We start from the raw sequence: 11,988 nt of genomic DNA, 5'->3' as shown, positions 1-11,988 counted from the left end.
GAGCTTAAGGTCATCACTTTAGAAACAGTGTTTTTACTGCTCCTACAGACGTGCCAATCCAGCAAGTAAGGGGAATCAGCTACCCTCGAAGTGTCAGGGGCCAGAAGCGCCGTGTTTAAATGCCTCTAAAGCTATGGTGTCATCATCTGAAATCCGCTAAAGAGGTCCACTGGGAATGACCAGATACACCAGGCTGATGTTAAGCTCAGACGAAGAGATGTCGTGTTTGGAGTTTTTATGTGTGCACTCACCCAGCTGCACAAAACCGTACTTTCCGGTCAAACCCTCAGTGCATGCAAAAGCGTAAATATGCACGGGTGTGTTTTATAAATCTCATTCATTGGGATATTGAGTAGAAGTGCACCTTCCGGATTTCTACTACATTCAGCCATCTGGTTGAGATAGATGTAGAAGAAAGGAAAGAATATATCCCTAATGACTCATGTCTATCAAGTTCAAAGAAACCATTGCAAAAGTAAGAAAATATCAATATTGGACCATTTCAGCTGCAAACTTTGCCCAAATAACACGGCACATTGAATAAGAGCCATTTGAATATAATGGTAACATTTAAAATTCAACTGTTTAGGAATGTTTACATTAATTTAGTAAAAGTCATGGTCAAAGCAAGGCAGCGGAGGAGGATAATGATGACGATATGAATAATTACTGTAACTGAATAGTATTTATTTAACGGATTAGTGAAAGTAACAACGTTTAATCAACTAATCATTGCGGTCACCAATATAAACAGGACTCCACCTGTCTGAAGACCAAACCACAAAGATGTCTTGTTGATAGGGCTAGAGTACCGGTACCTATTCTTCCCTTCAGCCACAGTGCATGCCTTTGGTTCACTGTCATTGCTACCAGTATCCGTGAGTTTGTGGATCACAAAATGATTTAGATATCTTCACATCTCATATCCCAATTCCGTGAACTTTCATGGGACGAAGATGAATTTCGCGGACTTGTCTACTTTCTACTACATTTTACGCTAACATTCACATCTGCTTTTCAGTTTTCCGGGCGGAGGACTCCAACACTCATCGCCACTTGACGGAGTTTGTGGGTCTGGATATTGAGATGGCCTTCAACTACCATTACCATGAAGTGATTGACTCCATCACTGGCACCATGGTGCAGATCTTTAAGGGCCTGAGAGACAAGTGAGCTGAAATTATGGTTTTGACTGACGGTTTTCTTTTTAATGCTTGTTGTACTCAAGCACCCGGTGAGCTAAGTGCTCCAAAAATGGACAGAAAGCATTTCTAGGACATTAATTTTGTGGAAGCAAAAAAAAGAAGGCAAGTCAGAATATTGTATTTTTTTGGAGAAAACATTCGAGCTGTTGTTAAGCATTCATATTGACTCTTGTCTGCCATTGGCTGATAAGTCAGTTGTTTCCGAGAAAATGTCATGTGGCTTTATTGCCTCCTAGTGGCGTGAATCAGTACAGCATGTGTAGAGAGCTGAAGTGACATCAAGCAGGGAAAGCCTCATGGTGTCTCATTCAGGTTTCCACTGCCATATTTTTATACAACCTTACCTCAAGCAGGAAAGCAGTGGGTCCAAGGTATGAGATGTAGACTCTAATTATACTCTACAGTACTGCATATATTATAAAGGAATAGGAATTGGCTCCTTATGTTGCACAGCTCTTAATTCACTTCACCAAAGAGAAGACATGCAGCTCAAATTGAACACCTTTTTTTTTTCTTTTGCATACATGGCACTCATTCTGTAGCTTGAACGTGAATGGATTTGTACTGTAATGGATTTTTGTCCTGTAAGCACTTGATATGAATAGAAAATGTTAATCTATGGAGATTTGGCTGATAGGCTAATGGGATGTAAGATTGCTGGGAAAATGGAAGACTTTACTTTGGGCTGATGGTTTCACATATGAGAAAATGTAATTAACTAAATGTCTTTGGGAGGAACTCTTCTAGACTTGGGTCACATTATATTTCATACCAAACTAGTTGCAGTTTGAAGTCCCTTTTTTAATTTTTAAATGTCAGTCTCTATTGGTAGTTTCCACTTATGACCACCGCTCCTCTTTCTAAGCGCTGTTTGGCTTTTCTTCTCATGACTTTCCAGAATTGTCTCCATTTATGTAAATTGTAATGTTCCAGTTCTTCAGGCAAACTACCTTTGCTTCCATAAAGTTCATTGTATATTGCTTTAATATTATTATGATTGCATGTGATTTCCAGAACGTAGTGATCTTGCGTTTGGCCTGACATCAGCACCTTTGCAGAAATTATGATTTAGTTGCAGTTGTTGCGTGTTAAATCTGCGTTGCTCTACAGTTAGAGCATAGGTTCAACCTGTATTAGGAGGCTTTAATGTTTTTGCATGTGTTTGTGCATTAGCTTCCAGACAGAAATACAAACGGTTAACAAGCAGTTCCCCAGCGAGCCGTTTAAATTCCTGGAGCCAACTCTGAGGCTGGAATACAAGGAGGGTGTGGCCATGCTGCACGAGGCCGGTGTGGAGATGGGCGATGAAGAGGATCTCAGGTCAGAAGACTTTACGCTCAGTTTCTTTGCACCCAACTCAAGTTTTCAGATGATTGCATTGTTTAAAAATTAGAAATGCAATGATTATAAAGAGAGGAAGTGAAACATTAGACTCTTTAAAGCAGTTTGGTGAGATTCAAGTCTTATGTGATCATTGTTTTAGTTAACCTTTTACAGCACGGTCTAGAAATGCGTGAAAACAGTATTTGATGCATGATAATAACCTTATAGTGACTTTCAGAAAGTTGCAGGGAAACGATGTGATGTTGGTGTTATTTTGCAGGTAGACAATGTGACATCGTACAGACGTTATCTTTCAAACTAACGTCTGTTTTTCTTTAGTACGCCCAATGAAAAGCTGCTCGGCCGTCTTGTCAAAGAAAAGGTATGTTGAAATGTAAATATGTAGAAAAATGTATTGGCAAATTAGAACATTTGTGTATTATAAATAAATCAGTTGTCAGGTCAAAGCACTTAAAGCCACAGTGAGCATTTCCAATTCTCAGTAACAAGATGGAGTTAAAATGAAATGGAAAACAGTTTAAACTTTACATAATTATTGCACGTGACGCAAACTCTCTCCAGGTTCTCCGGCTTCCTCTCACCACCAAACACATACAAATTAGGTGAATTAGACACTAAATTGTCCATAGGTGTGTGTGTCAATGATTGTCTGTGTGTGGTCTCCTGTGATGAACTGGCGGCTTGTCCAGGGTGTACCCGTAGACTGCTGGGATAGGCTCCAGCGCGGCCCGGTAACGGACAAAGCGGTTCAGAAGATGAATGAATGACGAAGGCACTGAATTTATTTTGTGAAGTGCCTCATTATGAAATCCTTTTGTTTGTAATTTGAAGAAAAAATTCATCAGCAAGTATCAAGGAATCATCTTTAAAGAAAACTAATGACTCTTCATTTTCCCAGTATGACACTGACTTCTACGTGCTGGATAAGTATCCGCTGGCTGTGAGACCCTTCTATACGATGCCGGATCCGGACAACTCGGTAAGTTTTACTCGTACACGCTTGCAGTATTTGCAGTAATCGGCTGCATGCGTAGTAGAAATGTGCAGGAGCAAAAGTTATGTAACTATTTGCAAATGAAAGGCACAGCCTTCTCTCTATAAATTTTATTGGCTGATAAACACCATGATAGATATGCAGAGCTCAGGGCATTTGATTTATTCATGATGTGAAAATATCTTTAATTTATTTCAGTAGTAAACTGTTAGGATTACAGAAAAACAACAACACTGCTTCTATTTTCTTTTGTTCCTCCATATTTTGGTTTAGATGGACAGATTGTTCTAAACCATGAACACATTTTGGTGACATTTTCTGCTCTATCTTGAGAATGTGTTTTAATGTGCTTGGATTGGGCTGTTGTCATCATAGATTTTTATCTTTACTTTTTATCCAGAAATACTCCAACTCCTATGACATGTTCATGAGGGGGGAGGAGATCCTGTCTGGAGCTCAGAGGGTCCACGATGCTGAACTCCTGACCGAACGAGCCATCCATCACCAGATTGGTAAGCGCACACACCCGGACAGCTCGGTTAAAGATGTGCCTTTCTGTCTCCCTCTGTTGGTGTTCACTTTGGATTACAACACAGGGAGCTAGAATGATTAATATTTAGAGAAAGGGATCATAACATTTAAAGCTAATGCATATTATGGCTACATACAGATCTGGAGAAGATCAAGGCATACATCGACTCCTTCCGGTACGGGGCTCCCCCGCATGGCGGTGGAGGCATTGGTAAGCATTCATCAAATTTTTGGGGGCACCGCCAAGTGTCTTGTAAATTTTTTAATTAGATAATTTTTGAGGAACTTTAAATGTCATCCCTCACAGGCCTGGAGAGAGTCTGCATGCTCTACCTGGGACTCCACAATGTGCGTCAGACCTCCATGTTCCCGCGGGACCCCAAGCGCTTGACGCCTTGAACCCACAACCACATGGAAAGTCATCAGTGGAATGTCGGGCTGTTTTCGGTGATGGGGAACAATAGTAATTCAGAGTGGAAGCGGGTAAAGCATCTAGTGCCACTTTATCATACTAAACGTGCCACTATAATTAACCAATAAGACATAATGGAGGAGTAAGGTGGACTTTATTGATTGGTGTGCTTGGTCATCTTAACAACAGCCAATAACAGATGGTCAATAGAAGGAAAGGAGTTGGCCAGCGGTTTATGGATTGTGCTGTGCACTCCTAATCTGGATTTTAATGTCTGAGTTCTTTTCTATGGACGTCATAAAAGTACATTCTGTGTCTCCTAATACCAGCGCTGGCTAAGGACTAATGATCATAGTCTCTATCTCCACAGATTTTGTATGAAATTGAAAAAATAAATGCATTAGTAATTTGGTCTCCTTTTTTAAGAGACTTCTTTATGAGTTCAGGAAATAATTCATACTTATTCTCTTCATGGTTACATGAAGTACATTTTCAATAAATACCATTTGATGAAACATCAAAATTTAAACGTCTATACACAAGTTAGTATTCCTGTTTCTCCTTACTGACAGTGTGTTTAATCCTTAATTTATCGGTCTGCTTCATTCAGTGCAAAATGAAGTGGCCAAGTATTACAGATCGTTAAAAATAATCGTTTGGATGTTTCATCATCAGCGATCACTGAACACTGAATCACTGTACACATAGCATTAGGTTTCATGACACAAAAAGAAATCTGTGCTCTAACTGTGGTCTCAGTCGGCACCACTGGCTTGAAGGATGAAGAGGAAGACCTGGATGACATCACTGTAGAGAGAAAGAGCTCCGTAGACGTACTCCTCTGGGCTAATTGCCAGCTCCCCCTTTCCAATAAGGAGCTGGGTGTTGTACACTAAAAACTAAAAAACCAGATAAAGCAAATTAATCTGCTGTCAAACACCAATCACAGATATAAAACGTGTTATTGTAAAATCCATAACTTCAAGTATAGTTTAAACTGATGAGAATGTTAGCAGATATATAACTTATGCTGAATTTTATATTGACACATCTTCTGTAAATGTTTAATTTAAAATATACTGGTGGTGCATTTCTTGTTATTCATCTACAACCTTGCTTTGCTAAACAAAAAATTCACCTCAAGTGAGTTTTGACTCACCAGAGTGTAAACGAGGGCTCCGATTGCAGCGTAAAGCATATGCAGCCAAGGGACCTGTTGAGTGACACGGGAAAGGCATCTGAACGTGAGATCAGTCGCGCAGATACACCCTGTAGAGCTGCTGCCTGTCACACTGAGAAACAGGAGTAGGGAGGGTACATGAAGGAGTTCGACCAAGGAGTCCTCACATATCGGTAGGAGAGGACGACGGCCGTGACGATTCCGATGATCACGAGCAGAATGCCAGCGATGCTGAGGAACCCCCCGCAGGAGGTGAAGTCCACCTGTGTGGGGAAGCAAACTTATGAGTAGGGTGAAAAGAAAGTCGGCATGCTCCAAACCACCAGAAAGAGTGGATGAGATCATTTAATAAGAAATGGGTAGGGGGGGGGGATACATGGAGCTGTTTCAACTTGAAAAGAAGATAATTTGTTGCATCAGACAAAAACTGGATTCACATCTTATGACTAAACATGAATATTTAAAAGATCTCAGTGGCCCATTGTAATGTGAAACAAAGGAGTTCTTTGACACTGAAAACAAAGACATCCTCCGGAGCGAGAGAGACACGCGTTACATCTTCATATACCTTGGTTTGGAAGCAGAAGATTGTGACAGTGATACAAACTACTGCTGTTATTCCCATGGCGATAAATACTGCCTTTGTTTGACAGTAGCTGTAACAGATACGAGATTAACACATGAAAAACTAGTTAGGAGGGTGCGATACATCGTTGTAATGTTGTGTCGTTGGAGTGTTTTCTGATTGAAAATCAAACCTTGAAACTGCTCCGCACATGTAAGACAAGGCAAGAGTCTGCAAGATAAAATGTAAGAACAATGTGTCAATGTTTTTTAATGTCAGTTATAATGTGTTATAATTCGCTGTACTGATCTGCTAGTGAACCATTGGTGATATTGACTTTTTGTTTTACCTAAATAAGACTTACAAATACTCCAAGAAGCACAAGATTGCATGGGAAACGCCTCCTAAAACATGGATGTGTGATTCATATTTCAATTCAAACAGAACTTTCCTGGTTGGTTATTGATATTTAAGAAATATAGAATGTTCATGGCACGAAAACGAACGCAGACCGAGGCCTTGCTTACCTCAGTTCTTTGCAGCAAACAAGAACGCAGTAAACCACAAAATAAACCGCACTATGGAGAGACGAATGGCTATCATTTATTATTGTACTTAACTTAGCTATTATTCTTATGGAAATAGCAGCACTAATACCATAATTGATTCATGGGAGTTTATTTTCAAATGTTCTATTTATTAATTTTTTTCTGAGGTGGAACTTACAAAGATGCCCAGTAGATGCCGGGGTATTTAATGACAAACAGCCTCACTGGGTCACTGCAAATTAAAGCACAGACATAAGAATTCACAAAACTGTTCCTCTCCATCCATCAAGTGCGTAAAGCAGTGAGACAGAATATCATGATGGCATGGACAGCAGGACTTACACAAACGTAAAGACGGCAACAACTGAAAAGGTGACGGCAAGTTGTGCTGCTAAAATTAAGTAAACCTGCCCACAGACACAAAATAAAGCCTTTAAGAGCAAGTGGAAAACATTTCTGTGGTTATATAGGAGGACATATAAGAGGATTATCATCAGAACTGTCAACAGCATAAAATCGTGTGTGACAGAATGGATAGAAAACATGCCTTTCTGATGAAGCCATGCCGAACAGATGTGCTTTCCCACTGGGTGTTCATAAAATCATCCGTGTCCCCTGCAGAATCAGGAGTAGCAAGGAATTACAGTCCATATCTGCTTTAAATGGAGCCCAGGATATGTTTATATGGTGAATCACTTCATCAGAACCTGGATTGGATGTAGACACTCCAGCAGACAGAGTGGGTACAGTGGCGAGAACCCCAGCTTGTGGGTAGACACCCTCCTGGCCCCAGAAGCCAGGCAGACCAGGGCCCACGGCAGGACTGGGGCTGTAAGACGGAGGTGGTGGAAGGGGAGATCCATTTTGCAGATGGTGGGGGCTGTTGATGTATTTAGGGTGGTGCAGTGCATCCTCGTACGGGGGGGGATTTTCGGATTTGGACGTCATGCTCTTGCCAAACCAGCTTGAGGAGATGTGATTAGCTTCATTAGATTCATAATACTACTATGTAATGTAAAAAGTAAACGTATATAACCAGCTACTCATCTTTCATGTCATGTCATGAAATTATTATCATTAATTAAAATCTACTTACACGTTTTATTGTATTAATGTGTAAAATCTACAACACAATTAAAACACCTTGTAAAAAAAAAAAGTATTTTGTATTGTCAGCCAATGTACTTGTTATAAATACGTATATCGTATGAAATAATTCATGATTGAAAAGTCTAGGAGAACAAAGGCACAAATGATATTTGGAATTTTCAGCATTGTCTAATCTGATTGAATGATTTTAAATAGTAAAATGAACAGGACACAAACATTAGAGGGGAATCTATTTGGCTTACCTTGGGGCTTCAGCCTGAGATGGGAGCACTGTGCCCTTCAGTCCCTTGTCTCCTTGGAGCTTTGCAGACGTGCTACACAGGAGGATGTCGTCTTTGTAATGGGACACGTTCACTGAAACTCACACTGTCCCAGACTGAGAAAGAGTGGAAGCTCCTGTTGCTCCAGCTCCTGTTCAAAACAGTGAAAGAAACCATAAACTACACCACACCAAATGCTACACCAAACTGTGACTTTTGATTGTTTGTTCCATTTAAAACATTACCGGTATTAAAAATATTTTACTGTATAGAAGTGTCATTTCTTTATTTATTTTTGTTATCCCCGATATTAAACACGACATCCTCCTTTGTTTTGTCTCATTTTAATCATTGAGAATGTTAGGGGCCACTAAGTTAATTAGCAGTAGATTGAAACCGAGGTAAATTCTATATTAATACTACGTCATCAATTAAGGTGGTATTAATTCAAATCATGCCATAATGACAGCATGTGTTAGAAATCCTACAATTTATTGTTGCAATCCATGAAAATAAGAGGAAAAGCATTTGATTTTGTTGATTTTGTTTTTCTCAGGTTTAGCAGCAGAGCTCAGTGTTCCCTCAGCGTCAGGGTCCTTGGTCTTCTGGAGGTGAATATAGTTTAGTTGAGGTGTTTATAACCAAAGAGGTGAAAGCTGTGGAAATATTCAACCTGGACTACCTGTAAAAGGGAGAATACAGGTTGATGTGGAAAAGACAGGCTCACCACTGGATTCCTCAAAGGCTGCAGCTCAACTTATTCATTATTCATAGTTTGGAGGCTCTCGGCACTGGCTGTCTTCTTGCCTGGTAACCACCCTCAAATAAAGACATGTTTTTTATTTAAAGACTTTTGTTTAGTGAGAACTTTTCACATACATCTTTAAATAATGCATGAATAAAAGGCAAAGTTCACAGATTTTACAATTAATATTTAGAACGCATACATTTAACTGCTCCACTCGCAAGATGCTGAAATGTTAGGGATTCGATTCCTCATGTTGTGACCGTAGAAGGATATAAACTTTTATTCACTGTGTTTCTTGTCATGATAGAACTCAGCTGGTATGGGGTCATTTCACTTCACTAATTAAACAAGAGACAATCAGAGATTGCAGACCCTCGCCTCCAATAGACTATTGGATCTTGTGAGACAGTAAACAGGGCTTCCGGATCAGAGGGGCCAAACCTGCGCTAGCTTGCTGCTCCGGAACAGGAAAAGCTACAACTACAACAGTAACATATATGAAACTAGAATGAACTATGAGTGTGCACACCAAATTTGAAGTCTCTAGCTCCAAAATTGAGGTCAGGATGGACTCCTGAAAAATGCCGATGAGCTCATATGTGACGTCATTCTAGTGAAAGATAAAAGGCTCCTGGGTCCTCGCGAGAACTGCCGGGCGCGGTGGCGTGCGCCTGTAATCCCAGCCAAGCCTATACCGGGAGGCGGGCCGGCTGTCGGATCGCTTGAGCTCAGGGCCTGGGCTGCAGCGGGCTATGACGATCATTCCGATCGGGCGTCCGCGCTCGATGTGGTGCGCCTCGGGGACCGGGGACCACCACGTCGCCTCGCCAGGGGAGGAGTCGCAGCAGGTCTCAAGATGCCGTGGTCCACCCGGCGGAACGGTGGACCAGCGGGATCGCGCCCGTGAATAGGCGCTGCAGAACAACCCGAGCAATACATCGAGCCACAGCCTTTTTGGACTCGTCGATACCTTCATGTCGCGTCGCGCACACCAACGTTACACTTTAACAACAAGCAGCTGCTCATTCAGCTTCTTTTGTTCACGTTGTGGAACCTTCACAAAGCCGCTGCTATGCTGGTGCGACACCGCCTCCTTCTGGAGGACGCCTCTAATTACACCAACCGCACGGAATACTTTATTTATTCTTTTCATCAACATTCACAATATTACACCTTACACACACTTTCAACTTGCATCCCTTGATACTTGTTTAAACTTGTTGATGGTCTGGCTAAAACATTTAAAATGTATCCATTTGCACAAGCCAGGGTTGTAAAACATTAGATTGTATTTCTACTGTTTGAATGCGCAAATTAACACTTTGGATTTCCCTTCTATTGTGTCCGAATTTACTTGTAATTTGGTATTGTTCGGGAGATACTCTGGACCTCTGATAGTCACACAGACATTGAAAATAAGGTATAGTATTCCTTAGAGGTGTCATTTCTTTATTTATTTTTGTTATCCCCGATATTAAACACGACATCCTCCTTTGTTTTGTCTCAATTTAATCATTGAGAATGTTAGGGGCCACTAAGTTAATTAGCAGTAGATTGAAACCGGGGTAAATTCTGTATTAATACTACGTCATCAATTGAGGTGGTATTAATTCAAATCATGCCATAATGACAGCACGTGTTAGAAATCCTACAATTTATTGTTGCAATCCATGAAAATAAGAGGAAAAGCATTTGATTTTGTTGATTTTGTTTTTCTCAGGTTTAGCAGCAGAGCTCAGTGTTCCCTCAGCGTCAGGGTCCTTGGTCTTCTGGAGGTGAATATAGTTTAGTTGAGGTGTTTATAACCAAAGAGGTGAAAGCTGTGGAAATATTCAACCTGGACTACCTGTAAAGGGAGAATACAGGTTGATGTGGAAAAGACAGGCTCACCACTGGATTCCTCAAAGGCTGCAGCTCAACTTATTCATTATTCATCGTTTGGAGGCTCTAGGCACTGGCTGTCTTCTTGCCTGGTAACCACCCTCAAATAAAGACATGTTTTTTATTTAAAGACTTTTGTTTCGTGAGAACTTTTCACATACATCTTTAAATAATGCATGAATAAAAGGCAAAGTTCACAGATTTTACAATTAATATTTAGAACGCATACATTTAACTGCTCCACTCGCAAGATGCTGAAATGTTAGGGATTCGATTCCTCATGTTGTGACCGTAGAAGGATATAAACTTTTATTCACTGTGTTTCTTGTCATGATAGAACTCAGCTGGTATGGGGTCATTTCACTTCACTAATTAAACAAGAGACAATCAGAGATTGCAGACCCTCGCCTCCAATAGACTATTGGATCTTGTGAGACAGTAAACAGGGCTTCCGGATCAGAGGGGCCAAACCTGCGCTAGCTTGATGCTCCGGAACAGGAAAAGCTACAACTACAACAGTAACATATATGAAACTAGAATGAACTATGAGTGTGCACACCAAATTTGAAGTCCCTAGCTTCAAAATTGAGGTCAGGATGGACTCCTGAAAAATGCCGATGAGCTCATATATGACGTCATTCTAGTGAAAGATAAAAGGCTCCTGGGTCCTCGCGAGAACTGCCGGGCGCGGTGGCGTGCGCCTGTAATCCCAGCCAAGCCTATACCGGGAGGCGGGCCGGCTGTCGGATCGCTTGAGCTCAGGGCCTGGGCTGCAGCGGGCTATGACGATCATTCCGATCGGGCGTCCGCGCTCGACGTGGTGCGCCTCGGGGACCGGGGACCACCACGTCGCCTCGTCAGGGGAGGAGTCGTAGCAGGTCCTAAGATGCCGTGGTCCACCCGGCGGAACGGTGGACCAGCGGGATCGCGCCCGTGAATAGGCGCTGCAGAACAACCCGAGCAATACATCGAGCCACGGCCTTTTTGGACTCGTCGATACCTTCATGTCGCGTCGCGCACACCAACGTTACACTTTAACAACAAGCAGCTGCTCATTCAGCTTCTTTTGTTCACGTCGTGGAACCTTCACAAAGCCGCTGCTATGCTGGTGCGACACCGCCTCCTTCTGGAGGACGCCTCTAATTACACCAACCGCGCTGAATACTTTATTTATTCTTTTCATCAACATTCACAATATTACACCTTACAC

The 11,988-nt window shown here is 41.5% G+C and overlaps 2 protein-coding genes across 2 annotated transcripts; one reads left to right on the top strand and one right to left on the bottom strand.

Moving 5' to 3' along the window:
- Nucleotides 1–1,021: 1,021 nt before the first annotated feature.
- Nucleotides 1,022–4,898, top strand: LOC137916789 (aspartate--tRNA ligase, cytoplasmic-like; the record flags this gene model as incomplete). The annotated part of the gene is made up of 7 exons (XM_068759752.1): nt 1,022–1,169; nt 2,379–2,525; nt 2,868–2,910; nt 3,448–3,528; nt 3,944–4,055; nt 4,214–4,285; nt 4,382–4,898. Coding segments are annotated over 7 exons (695 nt in total), but the record flags the coding sequence as incomplete, so codon positions are not given.
- A 343-nt stretch (nt 4,899–5,241) lies between these two features.
- LOC137916788 (protein lifeguard 3-like) lies at nt 5,242–7,727 on the bottom strand. The gene is made up of 11 exons (XM_068759751.1): nt 7,487–7,727; nt 7,327–7,394; nt 7,122–7,186; nt 6,958–7,011; nt 6,759–6,809; nt 6,596–6,635; nt 6,425–6,462; nt 6,235–6,322; nt 5,834–5,929; nt 5,646–5,699; nt 5,242–5,385 (listed from the first exon to the last, which is right to left on the bottom strand). Exons 1-11 carry the CDS (start codon nt 7,725–7,727, stop codon nt 5,242–5,244), a joined length of 939 nt encoding a protein of 312 aa, XP_068615852.1.
- Nucleotides 7,728–11,988: the final 4,261 nt, after the last annotated feature.

Source organism: Brachionichthys hirsutus, unplaced genomic scaffold (genome assembly GCF_040956055.1).
Source record: "Brachionichthys hirsutus isolate HB-005 unplaced genomic scaffold, CSIRO-AGI_Bhir_v1 contig_1091, whole genome shotgun sequence".
NCBI classification, from domain to species: domain Eukaryota; kingdom Metazoa; phylum Chordata; class Actinopteri; order Lophiiformes; family Brachionichthyidae; genus Brachionichthys; species Brachionichthys hirsutus.
This window is presented reverse-complemented; position numbering and strand designations above follow the sequence as displayed.